General features: G+C 54.7%; 1 protein-coding gene across 13 annotated transcripts in view; it reads right to left on the bottom strand.

Annotated features, from left to right (window-relative positions):
- LRP8 (LDL receptor related protein 8) overlaps positions 1-26816 on the bottom strand; it is a 72383-nt gene that overhangs the window by 23550 nt on the left and 22017 nt on the right. For 3 of the 13 annotated variants that reach the window (XM_081056771.1, XM_081056778.1, XM_081056779.1), the window contains exons 3-7: positions 16488-16610; positions 8297-8425; positions 4769-5152; positions 3721-3843; positions 2805-2927 (exon numbers count right to left, since the gene is read on the bottom strand). In XM_081056771.1, the coding sequence (XP_080912897.1) occupies positions 2805-2927; positions 3721-3843; positions 4769-5152; positions 8297-8425; positions 16488-16610 (882 nt within the window). Of the gene's footprint in view, positions 1-756; positions 796-2804; positions 2928-3720; positions 3844-4768; positions 5193-8296; positions 8426-16487; positions 16611-26816 lie in introns of those variants that run through there. The other 10 variants (XM_081056777.1, XM_081056780.1, XM_081056783.1 and 7 more) reach the window with 7 other exon arrangements.

Below are 26816 nucleotides of genomic sequence, written 5' to 3'. Positions count from 1 at the left end.
CTCCACCTGGAGCAAAGTTCTTCCTCACAGAATCGGCCGCCCTGTAGCTTCTGCTCCTGCTCCCAGCTCTGCTGCGTGGGGTTGGCCAGAGTCTAATGGCTCCCTCAGAATCTCCTTAAAGCCCTGATTTCTGGTCCCCTACCGTTGAGGTACCTTTCTCTGGCTACACTCCATCTGTCCATGTCCCTCTTCTCACAGAGCCCAGAGTAAGCCCACCACGCAAGAGTCTTAACAAAGTCTGCACCTTGAGCTTGTGGTTATCTAAAACTCCCAGGCCTTTTTCTACGCCGAAGTGCTGCTAAGTCAGTTCTCTCCTACCATGAACTGTGATCGAGTTTTTTCACTTCCTTTCCTCTCAGTACCTATCCCTGTTCCTCCACTTAGTCACAGGCCTGGTTCTGGGATTACCAATTGCTGCAAAGGATGAAGGGATGCCAGGACGTTATCTGGTTCCCCTGTCATCCACTCCCTCATCACCTTCTGGCAGGATCCTAGAGGAGGTCAGAGAGGCCAGGACCAAGACTCTCACAGTATCTTTTGAGCTTTAGAATCACAGAAGGTTAATTCTGTGAGCCAAGGGAAGGTGCCATACCACCCCTCTGCCCACCAGCCTCATGCACCACCGCTCCAGCCAAGCCGAGCTGAGCCAGCCATGGCCATGCGCAAAGCTGCTCTGAGCTGCCCACCCCAGGCCATGCACAGCTGTGGGTGCCCCACCTCCAACCTGAGCCATGCTTAGGGAATGTTCCCCTTTACCCCTGGGCCTCCTCCTGTTTCCCCGAGGCGTTGGCAGAACTGAAAGAACAAGACCACAGCAACCCCATGACTCGGGGGGCCTGGGGTGACTCAGCCAGGCCTAGCCCTGGAAGCACCAGCCCCTTGGGGGAGGCTGAGCCAGGGTACCTTTGGGGTGGTCTCTGTGGGGCACCACCTGCAGGAATCTTTCTGACACTCCAAGCCCCCCCTGATTTCTCCCATACCACACTATTCCCTCAGCACCATCCATTCATGTGTTCACCCACTCACTCCCTGCCTCATTCATGCACCCACTCTCTTCCTCCCTCTCCCTTTGCAGGGAGCAGCAACTCTTGTATTTACTGAACACTGATGGAGTGGCATGTGAGAATGGCTCGGAAAGGGGAAAGCTCAAAGTGACATAGCCTTCTATGAAACAGGAAGGTACAGAGTTCTCCAGGGTCGAGGTGGTCGGGGTGAGAATGGCTAGCTGGTCTGGGCCTGTCTATCCCTGTCAACCCTTTCCTGGAAGGCCAGCACCAAGGCAGAGGCTGAAGGGGCGTCTCTGGGCCCTCCCAATTCTCTGTTGCTTGGAGGTGATTCAGCTGGGGGCCTGCAGGCGAGGAGAGCAGCAAGTGGTCCAGAGAGGAATAAGCAGCATTTGAGGTCCCCCGCGGAAGGAAGGGGCAGTGTCAATTTCCCCTGCACATGCACACACCTGCATGCACACACACACACCAGCTCACGTGCAGAGACACAGACAGGCCCATGGAATCCACAGACACATTCACACAGATGTGAGAACACACACAGAGACAAATGACGCAATTCCCTTGCCTTCCTCAGAGAAGGAGCCATGGATGCAGATTCTGGCCTGTCACCAGCACAGAGACACAAACACATGCACACGTACTTCTCTTTGGTATACCATGCAGAAGACGAGAGAGAAGAGAGCTCAGTAGGTTAGCAGTCCCTGGCTAAGTCCAAGTCTGGGCAGGATGGGGGGCTAGGCTCAGTGTTCCTGCTTCCGTACCTTCTTCTCCATAGGTTCCTTCTTCTGGGATTTTCTTGGCAGGGCCTTTGTGAGGGTGATGGGGAGGGGTCTGTCACCTGCAAGCCCAGGTGCAGGCCGAATGACCTTCACTCACCCAGTTACTCTTCCTTTCTAACTCAATCTTTAAATCTCCAACAGAGACAGAAACATGCTGTTCCTAAGGAGCTCCAGAGAATGAAACTTCTCTAAGTGCCCAGGAGGAGAGGTGCTGGGTGAAAACGGGTCTGCCAGGAAGGGAAGGAGGGAAGGTCTGACTTAGGCTCTGTCCTTCCAAGAATTCTCTGCCCAAACCCCTGACCTCAGAAATGAACCTTCCTGGAGCCCACACTGGGTTTCCTGTATGTTCTCTGTGATACCTACCCTACCTATAGCCCAGACTTTCCTGTTCTTTGTAGCCCGGAGCCCACCCTGACAGCGCTAGCCATCAAGACAGCTGCCTCCTTCTGTTCCTCACTCATGTCCAGCCTATAAGTCTGGTTCCCAGAAATCCTGAGCTCCTCAGGGCTCGGGATAGTGCCACTCTCTGCTGCGTGGTCTGTCCTCCCCTTACCCAGGCCTGGCCTGAGCCAGGTGGCCTTGGCATGTGCCTCAGTTGGCCACCTGTCTGCTGTTCCCACCTCTCCCTCTGCAGGGACTCCTACAGGGGGCTGGAAGGCCTCAGAGGCTAGGGGCTCTGGCTAGGTCAGCAGGGCAGAAACTGATGAAGAGAGAAGATTCCAGAGTGAGCACACACTCAGAGATCTGACTGTGGAAGGAGTGAGGAGGAGAGGCTGGGTTTGTGAGAGGAAGCGTAACTTTTGAGCATTTGGGCTGGAAAGGAAAGGCCTAGATTTGTACAGATGCAGAATGAGAGGCTCCAAAAGCAAAGAGCCTGGTCTGAGGCCACAGGACAGTGGGAGAGTCCAGAGAGGGTTAGAACACGTGCCAAGGGGCAGGCAAGGGTCTCAACTAGGCTGCCAGGAGCGGGCATGGAAGGAGGGTCAGTCCAGCAGCTGGCTGTAGACAGGTACTGTACCACACTCTTTCAGAGGCTCATCCGACCAATCCCGGCAGTCCCTCTGGGCATCACACACTTTCCCGCCGTCCACGCACTCTCCACTCTTACACTGAAATCTGCGGGGACCCTCACATGTGGACTCTGTCGGGCCGGACAAGAGAGTGGACAGCACCTGTGAGACCTTTAGCAGGGAGGGCTGGGCTGGGCCCATGGGAGGTCAGCAGAGCTCCAGCCCCAGCCCCAGTTCCCACTGGTCTCTAGAGGGTGGCCCGGGACAGACAGCTGAATGCAGGGCTGGTGAGAGCTCCGCGCACAGAAGGACCCCAGGGATAATTAGGACTCCAGGGATGGTAAGGATGCCCAAGAATCATCTAGCTAAGCAGGGCTGGGGGGTCTGTGTCTGATCTGGCGGTACCAGAGCTCACAGAGGGAAAAACAGTAGCTCTACAGAGACCCTGGGGGCTGGTCTGACCATCTCCTGGATAGGGGAGTCCTGGATGGGGGAGACTGCCTCATCACCCAACCCTTTATCCATTTTCCCAGATGACCAGTAGGTCAGGGTCTCTGCTCTTGCAGGGGGTGAGTGATGACCCCCTTAGAAGAGTCATCTGAGAATCTGCTCAGCCTGGGAACTAGTGAGGGAAGCCACTTGGAGACTTGGACACGGACAAATGGTGGAGGCAGGACTTCCTGCAGTGCCCTTTCGTGTCCCCTAGTCTTCTTACAGTTTTTGCAAAGTCCTTAAAAATCTAGTTCTGGTGCCACTAGGACCCCAGGGAGGGGCTCTGGGTGATTTAGGGGAAGTGATGCTCTGGGGGAGATGCATCTCAGGGACCCAGGGGAAGCAGCTCCCAACTCTGCTCTCTCCAGAGCCAGGGGCAAGCTCAGAGCTTCTCTCAGAGGACACTGCCCCTGTGCCTCCAACCACACGCACCCTGGAGGCAGCCAGCTTCATCGCTCCCATCTGGACAGTCCTGTTCCTGGTTGCAGCGCTTGATGGCAGGGACACAGGTCCCATCCCCACACTGGAACTCATCTCCAGGGCAGGTCCCCAGCGCTGCCAAGAGAAGGCAAGGGAAAAGGGTCAGGGCCAACGTGGTGTTGGGACACCACTCCTCCCCCACCCCCACCCCATATCCACCCCTGGTAAGAACAGAACCAGTGGCTGAGCATGGGAGTACTCAAAGGACACCTGACCGAGGCACTTGCACTGTACAGATGGGGAGACTGAAGCTCAGAGAGGGGGAAGGCCTCACCCAGGGTCACACAGCACTTTGGCTGGCAGAGCCAGGACTAAAACTCAGGTCTTTCCTTTCCCCGTCCACCGTCTGTCCCCAGGGCCACCCCTCCAGAACGCACATATGGCTTTCTTTTGAGTCTTGGTGCTCATCACTGAATGACCCTTCCTGAGCACCCGCTGTGTGCCAGGCGCTGTGCCAGGCATGGGAACCCAGAGACTACTAACAGCCTGCCATTTAGGAGCTCAAGGGTCCCCAAGGGGGCTGAGGAATGAACAGAGAATGGCATCGCAATGTGTAATGTGCTGAAAGAGAGGGCGGCTTGGGGACCTGCAGGAGCCTGGGGGAGAGACCCAGCCCAGCTGGGAAGCTCAAGGAATCTGCGGGGAGGCCTTGAAGGAGGAGCCGGCGCAGCAGGTAGGGAGGGTGTGCGGCGTTCCTGAGTGTCCAAGGTCTCCAGGTTGGAACCAGTGAGCGACTGGGAAGGGCAGGGGTGAGGGGCGGGGCATCATCGCAGGACACCGGTACCCATAACCTCTGGAGTTAGACCTGAGCTCTGTAGCTTAGTAGCCATGTGACCTCAAACAAGTCATTCTACTTTTCCCGAACTGGGTCTCCGCCACAGTAAAATAGGGCAACACCAGCAGGCGAGCAAAGGAAGGTGCGCCTGGCGCTGGCGCACCCGCCGCCCGGCAGCCGGGGGCTGAGGGCCGAGGGGCGGGGCTCCGGAGGGGCGGGGCTTACGGCAGTCGGCCTCGTCCGACTTGTCCTTGCAGTCCTGGTCGCCGTCGCAGCGCCAGCCCAGGTGCACGCACTCGCCGCTGCGGCAGGCGAACTGGGCGGTGGCGGCGCAGGCGGCGGGCGCGGACGTGGCCCCCAGGACCGCGCGGCCGCACAGCTCGGCCGCCTCGTCCGAGCGGTCCTCACAGTCGAACTGGCGGTCGCAGACCCAGCGCTCGGGGATGCAGGCGCCGCTGTGGCCGCCGCAGCGGAACTCGCGGGGCCCACAGGCCGGGTCGGCACAACCGCGCTCGTCGCTGCCGTCGCCGCAGTCGTCGTCGCCGTCGCACACGAACACGGCGGCCAGGCAAGAGCGGTTGCTGCACTGGAACTCGTGCGGGGCGCACACTGCGCAGGACAGAGAGCCAGTCGGCCAGCCGGACCCCACCTGCGGAGACCCTGCCCGCTCGCTGGCCCTGCTACAGGGGCCCTGACTCGCACCCCTCGGCCAGAATGAGCCCTCCTGGGGGCCCGATTGTGGACATGCCCTCAGGGCCAGCAAAGGGGGCTTACAATCCAGGCCTGCCAGGGTCGTGCAGGCTGACTTTGGGCAACACAGCTGCCCTCCCAGAGCCTCCCCGGCCTCACTGGGAGTGGTAATTCCAGTCCTCTGCCAGCAGAATGGTGGCACTAGAAGTCTCTAAAGCTGCAGAGTGCTGTCTGTCTTGAAGAACTTTGTGATGTTCCTAGGCAATCATTTGTAACATGACACTGACCCTTTCAGGGAATAAGGTCTGGAGCTATTTCCTTACAGCATAGAAGCACAGCTCAGCACCCCACCCCCCCGCCCCCATTTGCCTGAACTATCCCATCTGAGTGCCCTGTCCTGGCATCCAAGGCCACTGGCATGGAGCCACTGCTGTGTCCCACTACTTACCTCACTCATGCTTCAGTCACACAGGACCATTTGCACAGATTCCCACCTCTGGGCCTTTGCTCAAGCTGTTCTGTCTGCTGGACACACACCTCTTGCCCACCACTCTCTTTACACTTTACAATGATGAGTTCTCATCCTTCAAGGGCAAATTCCACCTCTTTCACAATGCACTTCATGTCCCCCTGCTTGGGAAGCCTCCCTCCGCCTTTACTCTCCTATTGGGTGCCCTTCACATCATGCTCAGGTCTGGGTCTCATGTCCTCTGTCTGCCCCACGCCCCAAAACTGCCATGGAGGTGGCCCCTGAGACTAACCCAGCATCGCCCTGAGGGCCTGGCACGAGCTCTCTGTAGTGAGTGGGTGTGGTATGGATGGATGCTGGACTAGCTCAGGTGTGAGGAGTAATTTAAGGCTATTCAGTAGTCAAAGGCAAAGGTCACTGGCCCTGCCTGGGGCCCTGGGCTTCCCCTGTCTGGTGGGCTGCTCTGAGCTCACAGGCTGGGAGGGCCTTAGAGATCAACCCAACTTCCAGTTTAGATATGGGAAAACTATGGTCCAGAATGGGAAGCAATTTTCCCAGAGCTACACAGTCAGTCCAGGGTGACAAGGGAATCAGAACTCAGGTCTGGGGCTCTTCCTTCCAACTTGGACTCTGCTTGGCTTTCTGGTTTTCTTCTGGAGTGTACACTTCCTGAAGTATAAGCTGTTTCTTATACTTGCCTCCTTGCCCCCTTCCCGCTTTCATTCCTTACACGTAGGCCAAGAACAGGCCCCGGGGCTCAGGTGGGGCATGTGTGGATGCAGGGGCAGGGGACACCGGTCACGAGCAGGTGGCAGCACCAGATCTGTCCACGTGGGGGCGCCCAGTGTCCGTGTCCTTATTTTCTTATGGAAAAGTGTCTTTTTTTCCTCATTGTTATTGAACATAAAATAAAATGATGTCTTGAGTTTCACAATGTAGGCAGCTCATGTCATGTGTTGCTGACAGTTGTATCAAGTTTCTGACAGATGCATTTTTATCCCCTCTGGGCTTTTGGGATTTTGAGGCATTGGTAGGAGAAGTACACACTACCCTGTGATGTTTGCCCCTCAAGATTAAGCTGATGCCTAGATTAACTTCCCTCCTTCCTGTCCAGACTCAGCTTGTACATGTCCAGGAAGGGAGGACTCACTATGTTCAGAGTACTGGAAGTGCTTCTTTATACTGAGTTCTCTCCAAGGTGGCAACAACTTTAAGATCTCTATTCTCAGGCCTACGCCCAGAGACCCCGCTCCCAGCATTCATACATGGAAGAAGCTCTGAAGGACGAGAGAAGGGAGGATTCTTTTTCCTTTGCCCAGGTGGTTGGGAGCTGTAGAGAAGATGCCCACTAATACCTTCCAACACCCCATCTCCTATAATTAACAAGGAAATTTCCTGCCACAACATGCCCTAGTTAGAGCTATTCCCACCTGTGTAATGGTGGCTGATGGCCTTTATGACAGAGGAAATCCCTGACTATGGGGATGAGGAAAGGAGAGGATTCTCATTGGCTGATGGGGCTCTACAAAATTATCATAGCTGAAGAAACGAACCAGTGCCATCACTGGGGCTTTGAAACTGCTGGCTCCAGCCAGGATCTCCCCCAATACCCAGATGCTTCCTGCTTCAGACACATCTAAACTTCAGACTTAAAATCGTAGAGTGCTATGACTCAGAAGCCTCCAGAGGAGATGGCATCTCCCCTCGGCTGGGAAGGATGGATAGGATGCAAACGCAGAGGCTGGTGGAGGGAGTGAGGCGGAAGACAGTGGTGGGCAAGTGCCTGGCAAAAGCTCCTCAGTGACCACCCATACACATCTTAGCCTGGCCTTGCAGCTTCATTATTGACAGCCAGTCTGTCTCCCCGTTAATCAAAAGCTTCCAGAGGGAGGACTATGTAGGATTTGCCTCTTTGTCCCTTCCAGATACTGGCTCCGGGCCTGGTACACAGTAGGTGCCCATCAAATTGAAATGAGCGTGGCCCAGCCACAATCCCCACTGGCCCTGGACCTGCTGGCCTGCTCCCTGGGAAGGAGATAATCCTGTGTTTGAAGCTCAGTGACGTGGAACTGCCCCAGTGACCACTTCCATCTGTCCCTGCCGAAGCTGCTGGGAATGTCTTCCTCTCCTTGTGACATTTGAGATTTTAGAAACAGTCATCCTTCACACCTTAAGAATCTTTCCCCTTCCCCACCCCCCAACACTGCCAGTGCCCTGGCCCAGGCTACCAGAATTTCTTGCTACGGCCCCCTGCCCTCTCTTGGAGATCAGCAGAGACATGGAATGGATGAGCAAATGTCAGGCATGGTAAGAAAAACTCATGGGCTTTGCTGTCCAGACCTGAATTTGAATCTCAGTTCCATCACTCAGCCTTGGGTACTTTTCCTCGCTTGTCTGAGCCTCAGTTTCCTCACCCATAAAATGGGAATGATAATGGCTGCTGGTGAGGTGGCTGTGAGATGAAAGAAGAAAATGACTCCAAAGTGCCTGGCCATTACTAGTGTTCTGATCATCACCCTTTCCTCTCCACTGACCAAGTCCCCTAGAACTGCCTGACCGTGCCGGGCAGACCTGGGATTTGACTCTGGACTCACAGGTGGCACAGCCAGCCTCATCCGCTCCACTCTCGCAGTCCTTCTCCCCGTCGCAGCGCCACGAGGCGGGCACACACTTGTGGCTGGTGGGTCCACAGCTCAGCTTCTCTGCAGGACACACTTGCTTGGCTGTGAAGACAGACACGTGCACGGCTTAGCCAAGGGGAACACAGGGCATGGCGCCAACCAGTCCTACTGCCTGTCCCCAGTCACCTTGCCGAGGCCCTGGGAATCTATCAGAGACTTCCTGTTCCATGTCTCAGTTTATTCATCCGAGAAGAAGCCCTTGCCTGCCCTTAAGAATTTCCGAATCCTACATCTGACTCCACTGCTGCCCTGCCTAACACCCTTTCATGGCTTCCTGGTCTCTGGTACTCAAGCCGCTCCTTGATTTGGCCAATCCCTGTCTGCCTCACCGGCTCTACCTCCCACCCCTCCAAAACTCCCCTATAAGCTCCAGCAACATGGAGCTGCCATGCCCTGTGTGCAACTCTGCCATTTCCCACCCGTGTATCCTTGGGCCTTGGTTTGCCTTCCAGATCAGTGACTCCACGATCTGAACTTGTAGATCTGAAAGGCTCACTAAGGCCCCAACAGCTGCCCAGGTACAACACACCGCCTCCAAGTCCCTCCCCTGGGGATGGTGCTGAGCCTGCTGCTGAGAGCAGCTGCCGCGTGGCAGGGCCCAGCGGGACCTCATCGCTATAATTACTGCAGCCGCAATCAGAGGCTGACTCAGTCAGGCGCCCGAAGCCCCAGGGTTGATTCTCAATTTGGAAGAAAGAATGAGAATCCTGATCAGGGCTGGGGATGGCTCTCACCCCAAGTGACCCACGTGACAGACCCAACTAAGCCAGACACATCTCAGACCTTGGTGGCTGGCTCCTGACTGCCTTTCAGGGTGTACAGAAGGCCCAAACTCAGGGGCCTCTAGGATGTACCAGGCACAGTCTTAGTCTTCACAATAACCCAGGACATGGGCTCTGGGGCCTGGCTGCCTCGGTTCAAACTCAGTGAATGAGTTTGGTCATTCACTGGCTATCTACCATGGCCAACAGTCCTTGTCTCTGTGCCAATAAAGCGGGGCTAATACTATTCCCTATCTCATAGGATTGCAATGATGACTAAGTTAATGTCGGGAAAGCACTTAGGAGAACACCCAGCCCAGTGCACACTAATGATACCTACCATTATCCTCCACGAGGACTGCTCTATTCTCTTAGTGAGTATCTACCGAGCACTGCTGTGCACCGGACACGGTGGTAAGAGCGGGGCGAGGGCTCAGTCGGCTATGGCTGACTATGGCTGACACCAGAGACGGGGCGCTGTCCACTGCACCCAAGCGCAGTGGGCTACCGTTGCCTGACCCGCACTTCTCTTTTTTTTTAAAGACTTTTTTATTGGGGAAGGGGAATAGGACTTTATTGGGGAACAGTGTGTACTTCCAGGCCTTTTTTCCAAGTCAAGTTGTCCTTTCAGTCTTAGTTGTGGAGGGCGCAGCTCAGCTCCAGGTCCAGTTGCCGTTGCTAGTTGCAGGGGGCACAGCCCACCATCCCTTGTGGGAGTCGATCCGGCAACCTTGTGGTTGAGAGGATGCGCTCCAACCAACTGAGCCATCCAGAAGCTCAGCGGCAGCTCAGCTCAAGGTGCCGTGTTCAATCTTAGTTGCAGGGGGCGCTGCCCACCATCCCTTGCGGGACTCGAGGAATTGAACTGACGACCTTGTGGTTGAGAGCCCACTGGCCCATGTGGGAATCGAACTGGCAGCCTTCGGAGTTAGGAGCAGGGAGCTGCAACCGCCTGAGCCATTGGGCCGGCCCCCTGACCCACAGTTCTTTGTGATCTCAGACCCATTTGCTTTCCTCTTACTTCCATAGCTGGGATGAGAGGCCCCAAGGGATGGAGAAAAAGGCACAGACAAGACCTGGTGGGGGACAGACGTCTGAGTCCAGGCCTCCAAACACTACTGTGCCATAGGAAAGGAGTTCCTTAGACCCAAGTGGGGACCCCAAAGTTATCCCCAAGAATACATTTAATGAAATAGAAGGCAACCCATTGGAATATGGAATTCACAGGATTCATTTTACAAAAATGTCCCCTTATAAATAACTGTCTGGTGGAATTCTGGAAAGTACTAACACTCAAAGACCTGTTATAAAGGCCACCTCGGGGCTGCAATAGAGGGTGGTGAAGGCCTGGGAGTCAGGAGGTGGGGCCCTTCCAGGGTACCTCTGTCATCAACACGCTGTGGGAGCTCCGTAAGCACTTCCCCTTCTGGGCCCACCAGAACACAAGGGAGCTTAAGCCAACTAACGTTTCCCAGAGTCCTGACTAAGGGGTGGGGGTGTGGGGGCTATTAGAAATGCAGGTTCCTGGACCCAGTCATAATAGACTGAATCCAGACTTCAGGGGCAGAGCCCAGGAATCTGCATTTTTGTACTCCTCCTAACCCCCAGTGATTCCCATTTGAAACCCCCCAGGTTATCATTCTGCAAGTCCAAAACTTATACGCTATTTCATCTCTTTTAAATTCACTCCCAAAAAAGGGATATCAGTGTTCTGCCTGTTTGCAAGCCCCTGAGTGAACAGTGGGATAGAGGGACAAAGGTGACCATATATCCCCAAGCCAGGCCTCAGGAAACAACCTAACAGGGGAGTTGAAAGAAAGCCATATTTATTGAACACCTACAGTGTATCAGGCTGCTTCACGCTGAGGATCTGATCTTTTCCTATTTCACTCTTACCTTCACCCTGCCAGGTAAACAGGCCCTGCAGGCTGTGAGTGTGAACTCCAGGGGTACCATTCACAAAGATCATGTCAGCGGCACCCCTGGAGCGGAGCAGGGCAGCTGTCCCTCATCCATTTTGCAGATGAGGAAACTGAGATTCAGAGAGACCACGTAATGGCCTGAAGTTGCACAGCAGTGAGAGGCAGAGTCCGAGCTCCTCTGATTAGAGCCCTGTCCTTTCCATCAAACTCTACAGGCTCCTATGGGTGGAGAAGTGGTCCAGAGCCAGTCCCAAACTCTCCACTCAAAGTCCAGGTGACTGAAATGTCTCTTGACTGCCTGTACCACCTCCTGGGTTCTCGTTCTGCAGAGCCTAGTCCAGCAGGCAGCCGCTTGAACTTTTAATGAATATTTATACAGTTAATTGCATAACCTTTCAGCAAGGACAATGATTAAACAATCCGTCTGCTTCCTTTCTTTATAATTAATAAGACATTTGCTGTGTCCTTAAATAGACAGCTCTAATGACAGGCTCTCGAGGATTCAGAAATGCCTGACTGCAGCCCTCTTGCTCTCAAAGAGCCAGGGCAGTCTTGGAATGCCAGGACACGAGAGTCCCTGGAGGTGACATCGAAGCACAGCCACTGCAGTGACAGGAGACTGAGGCCCAGAGAGGGGAAGGGACCTGCCGAGGCAACTGGATCCTGGGGGTTCCATCTGCCTAGCTCTCCTGGAACCTCAGTGCCTCCATTGTGATGCAGCTCCTCCCCAAAGCCAGGATGTGAACCTCGCTCTCCGGGCTCACAGGCTTAGCCCTGGGAAGTTGACATGCAGTATCTTCTTAGGAAGTGGGTACTACCATTACCTTCATTTTACCGACGAGGAGAGCAAAGCCCAGAAACAGTAAGTCATTTGCTCAAAGTCTTGCAGTGAGGAGCAGAGACCACCCTAGGGCTCGACTCCAAACGCACTGCTTGACTTATTGTACTTAACCATCATACATGAGAAAAGCAGGCTGGTGTCAGTCCCCCCCGCCCCCCCCCCGCCCACCGCTCAGTCTCTGTGGCATCTCTGAGATCGACAGGAATCACTGGAGGAAGGAGGCTCACTGGGCCTCTGCTCAGGCAGGGTCTGCAAGATGGCAGATGGCAGTCTGATGTCTACTTTCGGGAAGACTGAAGCCAAAGGCCCCAGGCACCATGATGCAGGAGACAGGCGTGGGTTTTGGATTCAGACAGACCTGGGTCCAAATCTCATTTACTAACACAGAGGCCCTTCGGCAAGTCACTTACCCTCTCCACACCTGGTTCTCCTCATCTGAAAGTGGGGTTACATAATCTCCTAGATTTGGTGGGGGGTTTAAATGGGGAAACATATGGAAACCCCTGCACTCAGAGTCTGGAACAAACTCGGAGCTCAGGAAATAACTGCCCTTGTTTTATTTCATGAAATATAAATGCAAAGTCTTGGGAGGGCCTTGGTCTCACCCCCGGGGATTTATATTATCATGGTCCACATGGCCCACCGCGAAGCAGCGCCTACCCCGGAACACCTCTCTCTCTCCCTCTCTCTCTCTCTTTCTTTCTCTCTCTCTCTCTCTCTCTCTCTCTCTCTCTCTCTCTCTCTCTCTCTCTCTCTCTCTCACATAGATGCCCAAGGGATGCTTGGGGTGTGCTGTCCAGGTATCCTCAGGCTCTGACAGGCAGGATGAAGAACCCACTATCTCCATCAGGTATCCTGCACAGAAGGCAAGGACCTGACACTGCATCCCTGAGTGGCTGCAGGCATTGAGAAATTTCCAGAGAATCCTGCCCCAGAAATCCAAACCCATGGGTACTTTCTCTAATTCATAAGTTCACAAATTAATAAAAAGGGAAATGTCTGTTGAATAAAAGAATGAAAGTGCTTGACAGCTCCTTATTGAGCGAGCACATCTGCAGCCTTCAGGTCACGTGACGCGTAGGGGCAGACCACCTCCCAATGGCGACTGCCAACTCCAAGGAGACCAGAGCAAGCTGCTGCCCCAGGAAGCACTTCCACTGTGCAAAAGGGGGCAGTTACACCAAGCTCCTTCACACAGACTCAGGTAGAAGACTTATACCTGGGTCAGCGCCTGACATGGTAGGTGATCTCAGAAAATCTCTAGGCTTTCATCCACTTCCTGACCTATAATAGGAAGGTGCACTTGGTTTATCAGTGAGGTTCTTTTCCCGGCGGAAAGGTTCTAAGACACATGAATATATAAAACCCCATTTTCAATAAGCAGCACTCAGAATTGTAACTCATTTACCTTGAACCAATCTCCCCACCCACCCCCTCCCAACAGATGCCCGAAGGTGGGTCAGAAGCTGTCCCCAATCAAGTGAGCTATAATTAGAGCTGAAATGCTACTTGCATTAGGCAAATGTCCCGGGCTTTCCTACGTGACTCCAGGCTATTGTTGATAGGCACAGAATTCAGAACCAGAAGGAAACAGAGCTGGGAGAAACCCTAGCCAGCTAGGGGCAGATAATACAGTGTGGGAACACAGAATAAGGACTTGTTCCCAAATCCCTTTCCTTCCCCATGCAAGCCCCCTTACTTATACTATTCGAAGATTTTTCATTGTTGTATGTCCAGGAGAGGGCCTCGAGTCAAAATACAATAATAAAGATAACACTGCCAATTAGTCCAGCACTGACACTTTGTGTGTATTTTTTTCATTTGATCCTCACATTCCCTGTAAGGCAGGTACCATGACCCCATTTTACAGATGAATAAACTGAGACTTGGGGAGATTGGGCAACTTGCCTGAGGTCTTACAGGTTAAAGGGCCTGAACCCAAATATGTCAAAGACCAAATCCACTACACTTCACTACTGCCTATAATCTTTCTTTGAAGGTGGGGAGGGGGCTCTATCCCGGGAACTGGCACAGTCCCCAGAAACCTGGTAGGCTATGAAGGTTGCTATGGCAATGCCAATTAAATGGACAGCGGGTTGGCTGCCGGGTTCCCATTCGGTCAGGAAGCTGTGAGCAAGCCTGCTACCAAGTCTTGCTGCCCCCAATTCTGCTGAACCCTCACGGTCCCACCCTAGCCAACCTCCTTCACGCAGTCCTCCCCACCCACAGGCTTTGCCCGCCTCTGGCCTGGGCCCATCTGGGTACAGGCAAGGGAGAAAGAGGGCCTCAGAATCCTAAGAGTTCAGGAATCTTAGAATCATGGTCTTTGGTATTCTGGAATGTTAGAAACCGGGGTCCGGATTGGGGCAGGACCGTATGCAGGACCCCAACAAATCACTGGGAGAGCGCAGAAAGAAGCTGGGCCTCCCGACTGCCTGGGTGCCTCGCTGGCTGCTGCTCCCACGGGGTGCTCTGTCAAGCCTCAGAGAGCCTGTGGAGCCTGTCTGTTGTCATGGAAGGCAGACTAGTCAGGAACAACCTGTATGTCTTGGAAGCAAGGCCCTCAATTTCTCTACGCCTCCAGTTACTTGCATGGCAAATAACAGTGCCGCAGAGCTGGGCAAAAAGTGGCCCTGGGCGGCAGGCAGGGTGAGGCCAGATGGCCCCTACACCGCCCAAGGATAGGAAGGCAGCAAGTGCTGGATGGGCAAAAGGGAGAAAGACAGGAACATAGGGCAGGGAGCGCAGAGGCTGAGAGAGGGAGGATATGGGAGAGGAGCAGGTGGGGAAGGGAGGCAGCCCAAGGGGGTGGGCAGGACCCCGGTGGGGTGGGGACAGGAGTTAGATGAAAAGGGACACCAATACAAAGGGATGTGGGGAGAAGAGGAAGCGCAGCTCTCAGGCAGCAGAACAGACCCTAATAATAATCATGATGAGGCTCCCCTCCCCTCCTTCTCTGCCCCCAGTGAGCATCTAGGGTAACTGCTAGAGTGGCTCCCGGATGGCTGAGCTGACTGACTGCAATGGTGGAAAAGCCCCCATGGCCACAGCTCTCTTCCCCAAAAGCACACACCCAGCTGAACATACTCTGCCCCTTGTTAGCTGGGTAGCCTTGGGTAAGTGGCCAAACCTGTCCCAGCCTCAGTTTTCTTCTCTCTGAATGGGGATCCACCCCGCTCCCAAGGTTGCCATGAGGATGAGAGTCACAGAGGGTGTGGCTGGGCTTTTTTCCTTTGGAAGCTAGCTGTGCCCTGCCCAGGCACTTCCAGGACAGTACTGGGTTTGGCTACTTGGTGGGGTGAGGAAAGCATGGGGCCTGTGGCATAGCAGGAACATCAGGGGCAGCAAGCTGTACAAGGAAACAATGGGGGGGCCTGTCTCAGGCAGGGGTCGCTCTTGCACTCTTGCTGAAGCTCTCTCTCTCTCTCTCTCTCTCTCCCCCCCCCCACCCCTCGTCCCCACCTCCCCTTCTCTTTCTCTCATGCAGAGACTGGTAGCTCTGTTGCTAGGAGACAAGGAAACCCGGTTATCACCAGCCGCAGCCCTAGATGGGACTAGATGGGACTCTGGCCTCCATTGTCCCTGCTTCTGCCTCTGGGGTGACCATGACCCCTATGGAGGACCTGGGACTGTGACTCGCAGGTCCTCACCAGCCCCACCAGCCCCCACGTGGTCCCCGTCCTTCTCCACCCTGCTGCCTTTTGTCTCAGGCTCACTCTGCTAAAGCTCTGCCCCTAAGACCACTGGGTCCTTCCCCACCCCCTTCTCATCTCCTTTTTAATTTAACAAATGTCACAGAATGACCTGCAGGGTGTAAGTTTGCTTTGAGGATTAGGGCCTGGAAAAGAAATCAGAGAAATAAAGCCCTGAGGGTGGGAGGTGGGCTTGGGGCTTGGCTATCGCCTTCCAGCTCTATTCTTCCGCCTCATTCCTGGCTGCCTCTGCTGCCACCCAACCTGCCATGGAGGCTGGGGCTCCTGGGCTCAGCCTGTCCAGGGCAGAGGAAAGAGCTGAGGTCTCAAAAAATGGCTGGGTAGCCTTGGGCAAGTCATACAACCTCTCTGAGCCTGGGGTGTCCTCCTTTGCAAAATTCAGAAAGTGACGGTACCCGCCTTACGCGGCCACTATGGGGATAAGATGAATTAACGTATACAAAGAGCTTAGCAGTGCCTGGCACACAGTACATGCTTCATAAGCACCAGCTGCCGTTAGTACTATTAGAATTATGATTAGAATCCTCGAAAATAAACAGTGAGGGAGGCTGAGGGGAGGCCTAGAGGATGTGCTATGGTTACTTCTGGGCCGAGGGCTCAAAGGGGCTGTTTCTAGCTCCTGGTACTATAGGAACAGGGCCCGATGTGCAAGAGGGCTGTGAAGAAAGCCCAGAAACAGGTCACCAGCTACTAGAGTCACTTGACTGCTTGCCAGGAGCTCCTGAAGGTGCAGCACAAAGCGAATCTGGAGTTGTGTTCCACAGCTCACCTCACTTGAGCCTCCCAAGCTCCGAACAAGGAAGATCTGATGAGGAAACCAAGGCCAAGAGCAAGGCCCCCCACCCCAGCCAGAGGGGCAGGACTCACTGCAAGTGGCCTCGAACTCATCAGAGCCGTCAGAACACTCCTCCTCGCCATCACACTTCCACCGCTCCGGGATGCAGTGGCCATTGTCACAGGTGAAGTCGCTGTCCATACAGGTCTTCTTGGCTGTGGGGTAAAAAGAAGAGTGTGAGGGGCATACAAGGCTGTTCTAGGATAGTCAGATGACTATGGGGTGACCAGAACATGCTGGACCACGTGACCTCCCACAGCCCCACAAGGCCACAGAGTGCACCACCGACCAGAAGGACAGGGCAGGAGAGAAAGGCTTGTTCACTCAGGTGTCACCTATCTCCACCTGGTGTTACAGAGCACCAGGTGGAGACAGGTGACACCCGGTCCTGCCCTCCAAGTCCAGAGCACAGTCCCATGAGAGTGGCAGGATCTATCCACCCAGAGAATGCCTGTTCCCCTGTCATACCTCTCTCTGCTTGCAAAGTCCAGTTCCATTGTCACGGCCTCTAGGAAGCCTTCCCTGATCGCCTATAGCAGCTGCTTTAGCCCCTTCAGCCAGTGTGCAGTCCCTTTACCTGCCTGTCCTGCTCCTCGCAACTAGACCACAGTCAAGGCCCCTTCTGTAAACTGGTGACAATAAATCATGAAAGCAAATGATTACTTTGTGGCAAGATTTATGAGGTATCATCCGGTCAGAGTGGTAGAAAGAGAATCTACTGGGCAAGACACCCAAATCAGTCTCTGCTTCCAAGGCGCTTCCTGTGTGGAGCGGTAGGCCTCCACACGGGCAGTTATCCCAGCTCTGCCTCTTTCTATCTGACCTTGGGGTTGTTACTTAATCTCTGAGCCTCTGTTTTCTTATCTCTATAATGGGAAGAAGGAAACAAAGGGCTCTGAGGAGGAACAACAAGAAGTGATAATGTTCTAAAGAACATGCAGCAGACATCCTGTCACAGCAGCTACTTGGTAGGCAGCAGCTATTGCTGTTTTATGGTTTGAGTCTTAATTAGAAGCCAAGGAAAAGGGGTGTTCTGTTCCCTCCCAGGGGGTGTATGTAGCAGGCTGAGGTCTCACAGCTGGTAGCAGAACTAGAACAGGAACGACGCAGGGACCAGCATGGTTTGCTCCCCTCCCTGGCCCTGACACTCCTCCAGTGCAGGGACTGGGTCACATTCAGCACCAGACCCAACTCGGGGTAGCTCTCAGTGGGGGCACAGAACCCAATGGAAACAGCCGCCCAGCCTCTGCTCATACCTCCGGAGCCAGGGCTCCCCTTCTCCCTAGAAGCTCCTTCCCAGTGTCCAGCCTAGGATTATGTATATCCTCCCACAGGCCCTCTGGCTGCCTGGTGACTGCTCCCCCTGCCCTCAGCAGCCTGGCAGAGACTTCGGGACAGACACTAGGTCTCTTTTCTGCATTCTAAGTTTTCTTCACACTTTCCTTAGAAGAATACCTCTGTCTGTGCAGGGGTAGAAGAAACCAGAGGAATCAGAACCCACCTACGGATGGGGAGCCTGAGGCCCAGAGAGGGAAAGGGGCTGGCCCAGGGAAACAGCCAGGCAGGGATCAGAACCAGCTTTCCTGACTCCCAGTCCCAGGTCCTGAGCAGCCGCTCCCTGAGCCCTGTGCCCAGGAGTCATTGCAGGTAATAGATACCAATACTGCCTTTTGCTAAATCATGAAAGGAACTACGGTGAGGAACCAGCACCTGGGGCATTTCTTAACATGAGTACCAGTGTTCCCTCCACCAGAAGCTCAGCATCCAAAAAAGAAATGTATATTCCAGTGTTTTATTTTTCCTGTTCTAACATTCTCTGCATATATCCTGTGTGCCAGTCTCTGTTGCTAGGTAGTTTACCAGGAAACCCCACGAAAAAGTACCCATGATGTCCTCACTTGACACATGGGAAAATCCAGGCCCAGGGGTGTTAAGTTGCATGCCCAAGGTCACATCTAGGGGTGGAGCAGGACCACGATTTGACCTCACAAAGATGCCCCTGGTAGCTGCTATTAATCCCATTTTATAGAAGAAGAAATTAAGGCTCAAAGAGGTGAGGGTGTAGGTGGCAGAAGTGGGATTTTAATTCCATGGGGCAGCTGCCAAAGCTTAGGCTCCCTCCACTAAGGCCCTCAGCCACCTTAGCAATACCAGGCTAAGAATAAGCACCTCAGAAAGGCAAACGCAGGGTGACTAGATCCCAGGGGCCATAGGACATGGCAATGGGGCAGATCAGCCACAGTCCAGCAATACTTGCATGAGGTGTTTCCTCTGAATGTGCCGAGTGTGCAGCAAAATTAACCTGGGCCTATGACAACTTGTGCTCTCCTCATGGACTGCCCTGGGGAAACTGAGGCAGCATAGCTATTTTCAGGTTTGGGACTTGATGGGCCACGTCTGAAATGTAGTAACTACGTGGAAGGATTTGGAGTCAGAGCTGAGACTGAATCCTGGCATGGCCACCTCCTCTCTGGGTGACTCAGGGCACGTTCCTTCCCTTTCTGGGCAAGTGGGCATGCAGCACGGACACAGGACAAAAGGCAAAAGGCGCTCCTGGGTGATCAGAGTAAGCACCCCAGTGCTGGGTTGTTCAGTCTAATGAGACCGACAGCCTCGCATCACGAGGCTGCATCAGCCCTGCCAAGAGATGAGGGCTGGGCAGTCTTTCGAGGCAGTCAGAGCAAGCCATGCCAGCCCCCACTCTCCTGGCCTTGGCAGCCACGGCTCCAGCTCCCAGGGTGATTCCCCAGCTGGGCTCAACGCCGTGGCTCTGTTTCCAGCGATTCATGTCCCTTCGTGCTGGTCGCCCCTTGGACAATGCCCACCTCTGTGAGTCCCTGTACTCCACAGTCCACGAGCAGCACACAGTCATCCAGGGTCTGCGACATCATAATCTGGTGCCATGACAACAGATGAGCTGCCACAAAGGACTTAGATTCCAGCGGGCAGTGGGGAGGGGCCCATCCCAAGGCAGAATGGGAGAGAATGGGAAATCCAGGACAAAGGAAGTGGGAGTTACTATTTATAATAAGAATGCTGGCCAAGGAAAGCATCAGACAGTCCATAGTCAAACTCTGCTTTGCCACTTGTGGGCTGTGTGACCTTTTCCAAGTTACACAACCACTCTGAGCCTGACTTTCTTCATTTGTATTCAAGGATATTATCCCTGCTTTACCACACAGAGTTGTGGTGGGGAGCAAATGGGCTAAGGATGGTGCCAGGGCATAAACTGAAAAGCAGAAACATGTAAGTTTGAGGTGTGTGAAGTCAGCAGCCCCAGGTGCTATGTGTGTGACATTGGGCCCATCAGTCACATAGGACTTGCCTCCTCATATGGAAATGGAGGTGTGGTGCTCATATGGAAATGGACTGAATCTTAAGCCTCTCTCCGTGCCCAGAGTCTATGATCTTGTGAAATTATTATGATCACTCAGCACCTCCCGGCTTCCCCGCCCCCAGAGGCATCCTTCCCCGAGACAATATGCAACCTTCACACTGTTGTTCCCCACCCACGCTCACCCCACAGCCCCAGTGCAGATGGAGGCTTCAAAACAAAGACTAGTCAGGGTTGCCAGGTGGAGCGGATCGGTGTGGCTTCCTCTTGGCAATTACAGTGCTCTGTCATGTCAGAGCCTTGAAGGTCCCTATGTAGCTCTTCCATTCTGTAAGCCAGAGAACCAGGGCCCAGAGAGAAGTAGCTGCTCAAAGGCACAGCACACGTCCAGGGGCAGGGCTGCACCTGAACACAGAGATTCTGACTCCTGGTCCCACAGTGTGGCCAGGATGCCAGAGGAGAGCCACCTGACCCAGCCAAGGGGTCAAAGAAGGCTTCCTAGAAGAAGGGACCGTGTTCAAGGAAGAGGAGTCAGCCAAGCGACGGGAGAGAGGAGAGCGATGAAGGGCATTCCAGGATAAGGGATAACAGGGTCTGGGGCATCGAACAGAATGGCCATGCAGTGCTGGGGTCCTGGGAGCTCCACTAGGCCAGGGGCCAACTCACCCTGCCTGGCACAAAGCTCCCCCTCAGAGAGGCCCAGCGTGGGGCCTGGCTTTTCCTGAGTTCACCCAGAGACTCACCCAGCCTCTACCAAGCACTGGGCTGCTGTTTAGCAGGCAACGAAACCCAGGCTCCAAGCTACCAGGGCTTCCTTCAGGGTTTCCTAGCAGAGGAAGAGTGGCAGAGCGCAGGTCGGTGGGGGTCGGGGTGTGGGGTAAGGGTGGGCATCCATCAGACGTTTGAGATAAGACACTTCTTATTCCCCCCTTGGAGATTGCTGATGCCCACTGGCTTCCTAAAGACCCTAAGAAAGCCTCCAGCAGAGAATCGAATTGACTTGATTTCCTCTGGCACTTCCCAAACTTGTTTAACCAAGGCACGTCTTTTTGGTTGCCATGTCTATTAATTTCCCAAGAAACGAGTGGTCCAATGACCCACACCCGAGGAAACACCACTGTAGTGCAAGCTCCTGATTGTACAGATAAGAAGACGAGGCCCCGAGAGGGGAAGGATTGGCCTACGGTCACACAGTAGAGGCTGGTCCCCAGTCTTCTATCCCTGGGCCGGCCCCACCAAGCTATGACAGATAGGAGGTGTACACAGAGCACTTGGCCCGGAATGAGCTGAGGGGACACCACTGGGGAGACCCAGTCCTCAGAGCAGGGACATGTTCAGAGGACAGCCCAGGATGGGCGAGGGGGGTTGATACCAGTCCATGTGGGACAGGGAGATGAGAGAGATGTCAGGAATGCAGATTCTGTCTGCCCTCAGGTTTCTACAGAAAAGGTCATGGTCCCCAGGGAATATTCTGTGAGGGCAGAGACGGGTAGTCAAGGTGGATTCCAGCTCAATGTTATTGCTGAGTCAGGTGGGGCAGGTCCCTTTCCTTCACAGTGTGGGTGAGAATCTGAGACAGCAAAGATATAAAGCCCCACCTTGCAACCCACTGTACAGAAGGGACTAATCTGTTCCCCACTTCCTCTCCCAGGCCTGAACCAGCACCAGGTGGCCTGGCTCTGGGTGGCTTGGTTCTGGCCCCACAGCCTAAATAGACCTAAGGCAGCTGGGCCACTTGTAGCAGAGTCGGGGAGATGAAAGGGCTGCTCCCCCCATGGTTACCCTTCTGCAGAGCTCACCAGGCCCTGGCGTTGCCAAGACAACCACTGCCAGCAAAGAAGATCCGGGGTGGGGGCAGGGGGCGTGCCAGCCCGCCCCTGGCCTACTAACCTGGCAGGCAGATTTAAATGACAGTCCAGGAAGCTACTATTAAACTGCCACCCCAGTCAACGGATGACAGACCCGGAGTGTTCTCTGGCTGCAGTAAAAACACAGCAGGAGTGAGAGGGGGAGGAGACAGTGGCCCAGAGCAACCTGCACCCCCTCCCTGGAGGCCCGCTCCCCCACTCAACCCCCTGCCTGCCCACTCACACCGCCAGAACCACCCTTTCAGGCTGCAGCGGGTCCTGGTGTGGAGCTGCAGCACAGCACAGGGCCTGGAAAATTGACTCTTTATTTTTAAGCAGACGAATCCTTTTTCCAAGTGACACTCCAGCATATAAACTCCAGCATAGATTCAAAATGAAGCTGCACTACTGGGATCAGGGTGAGGGGACCTCATCAGCTGTTTCCCCATCACCCCCTAACAGGCCTGGTAAGGCCATGAAACCCAGGCTTCACAGCCCATCACCAGCAGCTCTGGGTTCAAACTCTGACCCTGACCCCGCCCTAGATTTGTGAGGTTCCTAAGAACCCTGGGTTTAAAGATTCCATGGGTCTAATATAACGTATAATAGCTGTCTTGGGTTTCAGGTTCTCATTCTCTAATAATGCCAGATTCTCAAACTGCACCATTCTGATCTGCTCACCCTCAGCCCCAGTGACGGGCCTCCAGGGCAGTTACTGCACGAGTCAGACATGTCAATGAGCTGTGGATGGCCCCCATTCCATCCTTGCAAGGGACTGTGTCTCTGTGTCCACACTGACAGTCAGACTCAAGGCTCTTGGCAGTGCCAAAGAGGCAAACATTTCCCACAGTGTCCTGACACCCACGGAGCGTGGTGGGCGGGGCTCAGCTCTCGGTTTTGTGCTGCCCAGCAGGCTCCGGGGCTCAGGCCACCACCATCCATCAGCAGGTGACATCTGAGTCTGCTTCCTCCCCACCCCCTCATCCCACCTAGGGAGAAAGAGGAAACAAGCAGCAGCAGGTGCTGAAGGGAGGCGTGGGCGTGTGAAGGGCTGGAGGGGAAGATGGAGGAATGAAGGGGTCCGTGGGAGAGGCCCACTCTGGTGAGGGCATCTTTGCTTTTAAATTGGGCAACGTCCTCAGCTTGGATGACCCCGACAATGCTCCAGCCTTCCACAGGGTCTGACACCAGGCAGGTGCTCAAAGAATATCTACGGCCCCATACCTCTGACATACTGTGTGACCTCTTCCCATTCTGGGCCTCAGGGTCCTCATGAGAACAAACTTTTAAGGACCCCGTCTAGCTGACATTCTGGGTCTGTGACTCTGACACAAATAGTTGTTGTTCAGTGCTGCCACGGGCCCCTCCCGGAGGGTCACCTGGGGCTTCCCACAGCCAAGTGTCTCCTGCAGACCCCAGCACATCCCAGCTGTTTTCGGACGCCGCCTGACCCTGACCCTGGCTTCACTGTCACCAAGGGAGGTCCAAGCCCTCACTGGGGTATGTGGGACTCCCTGTCGACACAGGGAAGATAAGTGTCTCCAAGGGACAGATGACAAAGGGTCTTCCTGTCGCAGTGATTTGTGGATGCAGAAGGTATTGAGGCAGTGACAGCTGTGAGGGGATGGGGGGAATGGGTGTGGGGGAGAGGTGAACGGGTTCAGCTGGCGCCTGCAAAAGGACCAAGCACCACGCAGGAGGGTGCTGCTTAGTGAAGCAGGCAGTACACAGAGAAGACACCCACTGTCTTGCCCATTTTTTAGGCTAGGACTGCCCACCCTGGATTGGAGCCACCCACTTGACACTGGGACTTTAGGTCCCCAGGAAACAACTCAAGGGAAACTCATGGTATTCTCCAAGTGGACGCCTCCAGAGGGCAGGAGGCGTGGCGGGGAAACCCTCTATGACCTCCAGCCAGAGTCCTGCCTGGCTCCCAGCCACACAATGCCCCTCCACTCGGGTGGGAGCACTTGCTGGCCCCAGTGGGGACTCAGCCTCCACTAACCAGGGAACCTTCCTATCTAACCCCAGGCAGGCCACCTGAGCTGGGGAGGACAGGGTGGGGGTCCATGGCTCCACCTCCCTTGGGCAGATCTGGGAGCCTGAAGGACCCCCACTTTTCAGACCCTGTTCTCCTGCCACCAGCCCCCAATGGAAAGAGAAGCAGCTCTTCTGCTTCCTCTTTTGTAGCTGAGGAAAAAACTCCAGGTCTCATTCCAGCCTGGCTCTGCCATCAGCATGCTGGGTGACACTAGACAGGCCTCTCTGGGCTCTGCTACCTTCCTCTGCCACAGGCTTCTAGTGGGAAACCCAGAGCTCCCTGGGCAGAACTCTGCAGCCGGGGTGAAGAGTCCAGGCCAGGGGGGCCTGACAACACACTGAGGGTAGACACTGCTTCAGTCAACAGCCTATATTGGGTTTGCTAAGGGAGGTGATCAGTCATTCCTGCCCCTTAGCCAGGTGGCATGAGGGAGAAAATGATGGAGAGATAACCCCCAGCTATCTGAAGGAGTGGCAGTCCCTCTTCCCACCCCACAGGCAGTCAGGGCACTGGACCCCGCATGCACCCTCTTTCCATGAGGCAGTGGCTGAACCCTGCTGGGAAGCATCCCTGGCTAAGCAGAAAATGCAAACACTTCCACTAATTAGGCTGGTAGGCGAAGTGTTTCCAGGAGGAGCCCCACTGGGCCATCCTGGTGAAAAATGGGCAGTGATACCCTGTTATTGGGAAACCCCTCGCCCGGGGCTGGGTGGGTCTCTCAGGGGCATCCACTCTGTGCTGACCCAAGGTTTCTTGCTCAGGACACTGGTATGAGCTCTGTGCCACCCCCAGCTCCTTGCTGACCATCCAGGAAGCCTCGGCCCAGCAGGAGGCCTGAAGGTTAGGGTGTCACTCTGTGAAGTTGCTGAGACCTGTGCCAGGGAGGCTGCCGGCTTTTAGGTGGAGAGAGGTTAAGGTTATTTCACTGGGAATGGGATTAGTATTGGGCTCTCCCACCCCTGGCCTGGGGCCCTGGCTCTACTATGTGACCTTGTGTAAGTCCTCTGCCTTCTCAGAGCCTTGCTCTCTTTCTCCATGACGTGCCTAGATTGGACAAGATGATCTCTAAGTTTATTTCCTTTTGAGGTATGGTGTTATCCACATGGGGTCCAGAGTGAGGATGGCAGGGGGCGGGAAGCCATCCTCTGATGGGTCAGTGCCCAGACCCTCCCAATTTACTCCTGTGACTCCAGGTGGAGGCTGTCAATCCAGAGCCAGTAGTCACTGTCCTGCTGAAGGCCTCTCCGGAATCAGAAAGCCATCTTTCTTTGTCCTAGCTTCCCTAGAATGTGACCAAGTATCTTAGCAGGTACTCGGGAATCCATCAAGCTGTCCTGCTATCTGTTCTGGCCCATCACTGGCTACCTCTGGCCCCCACATCTACTCAACGGTCACGGACAAACTGTGGGCTTTCCCACTAGGTGCCTTTACTTGTGCAGCTCCACCAGGCAGGACAGACTTCTTCCATCTCCAGCTGGCAAACTCTCCCCACTCCTCCAGGTCAGCTCAAGCACCAACTGTTGATGGTGTCTGACAATGCCTTCCACCTCCAACAAGGCCAAAAGGAGTGGATCCCTCGCCCCAGGTCCGTTGGGGCCCAGAGTACCAAGGGCAGAAAATCAGCAAGCTTAGTTCTCCACAGGGCACTTATTTTGTCACCATAGACTTGGCAGGCCAGACCTGGGCAGTACCCGCAGCAAGCCCTTCCAGGCTGCAGCCACCCTGGCTGTCAGGACTGGGGTGACAATCTACAGCCCTCCTAGACAGCACCCATCTGTTCACAGCCTGTAAAGGCCCCAGTAGCCCTCCACCAGACCGGAGCAGGCTCATAAGTTATCCCAACAGCTCAGCGAGCCAGGGACACATGGCTCAACTACCACTGTGGAACCGGCCTCAGGAGGTGCAAACTTTCCCCTCTCATTGCAGCTGGGCTCTTGGCTGTGGGAAAGCCCTTCATAGGGCTCCTCAGGAGGAGTTCCACAAATCCAGGCGAGGGTTGGGGTGGTGTGGAAGAAGGGTCTGAGCTTTGGAGCCCTGGGCACTACTCCAGGCTTCCCCTGACCTCTGGGGTGACCTCGGACAAGTCCCTTATTCTCTTTATGCCTCAATATCCTCATCTAGACATGGGAGGAGAAAGGTGTCAGGTATTCCATATACACCATTTATAAGCCTGCCTTGGGCGCCTCCCCAGGTAGAGAGCGGAAGGGACAGATGTGTGGGCAGGGCTGAGTCCTTTGAGCCTGGGGTTTGGCTCCTACCTCTAAGAGGGGCAGCAGATGTGCTGTTGGGTGATGAGGATGGCAGAGTACATTCATGGCTCAGGTAGAGAGAGAGGGGAAGGGTACTGATAGCAGGAGCCTCAGATGTGGGGAACCTCAGGGCTGTTTGGGGTCAAGGAGACTGTGTGGCTGGAAACTCAGCAGGGCCCAGCGGAAATCTGCAGAACTGGGATCCCGAGTGGATGCGGTGCTGCGTGACAGGTTCGCTACCCCAGCCCCCATCCCGTTGGCCTGGCTATTCACAGCAGCTCTGAGAGGTGGGCAAGAGGTGGGGGCATCACCTTCTCTGAGAGGTGAAGAAGCAAAGTCTTTGAAAGGTAATGGATTTCCTAAGGTCACAGAGCCCAAGGCAGGACCAGACCCCAAGTCATCTTATTCCTAATGCTCTACAAGGAAAGAAAAAGACGAGAGGTGGACCTTCCCTCCTAATTTACAGCCAAGCTGAGGAGACGGGAACTCAGATATAACAGCCACAACCCAGAAAAAGATAAGATGGTCCTGATTAGATCTGAGAGTGGTGAGGTGGTTTGTAGCCTCAGCCATCTCCCCTCAATGAGCCTCGGTGCCCCCAGCTGAAAACAAGGACTCCGAAGTCAGGGGTCTCCACGCCCTCACCTGCGGCTCCCTTCTCTGCAAGTGGGGGCTGCTGGCAAGGCAGGCAGAACTCGGAGCCTTTGAGTTGGACCTCTAAGATGAGGTGATTTTGGCCAGCAGCAGTGGGAGCTGGGAAGCCCGCTTTGAGAAATCTTATTTGATTCAGAAGAAAAAGGTAGGTTCTAAAAGCAGGTGGAGAAGGCAGTTTCTTTTCTGGCCTCGTGGTGCATTTGGAAGGAAATGGGGTCCATTCTCTGAAGCCCTTT

Source organism: Rhinolophus hipposideros (genome assembly GCF_964194185.1).
Source record: "Rhinolophus hipposideros genome assembly, chromosome: 8".
In the NCBI taxonomy this organism is placed as follows: Eukaryota; Metazoa; Chordata; class Mammalia; order Chiroptera; family Rhinolophidae; genus Rhinolophus; species Rhinolophus hipposideros.
This window is presented reverse-complemented; position numbering and strand designations above follow the sequence as displayed.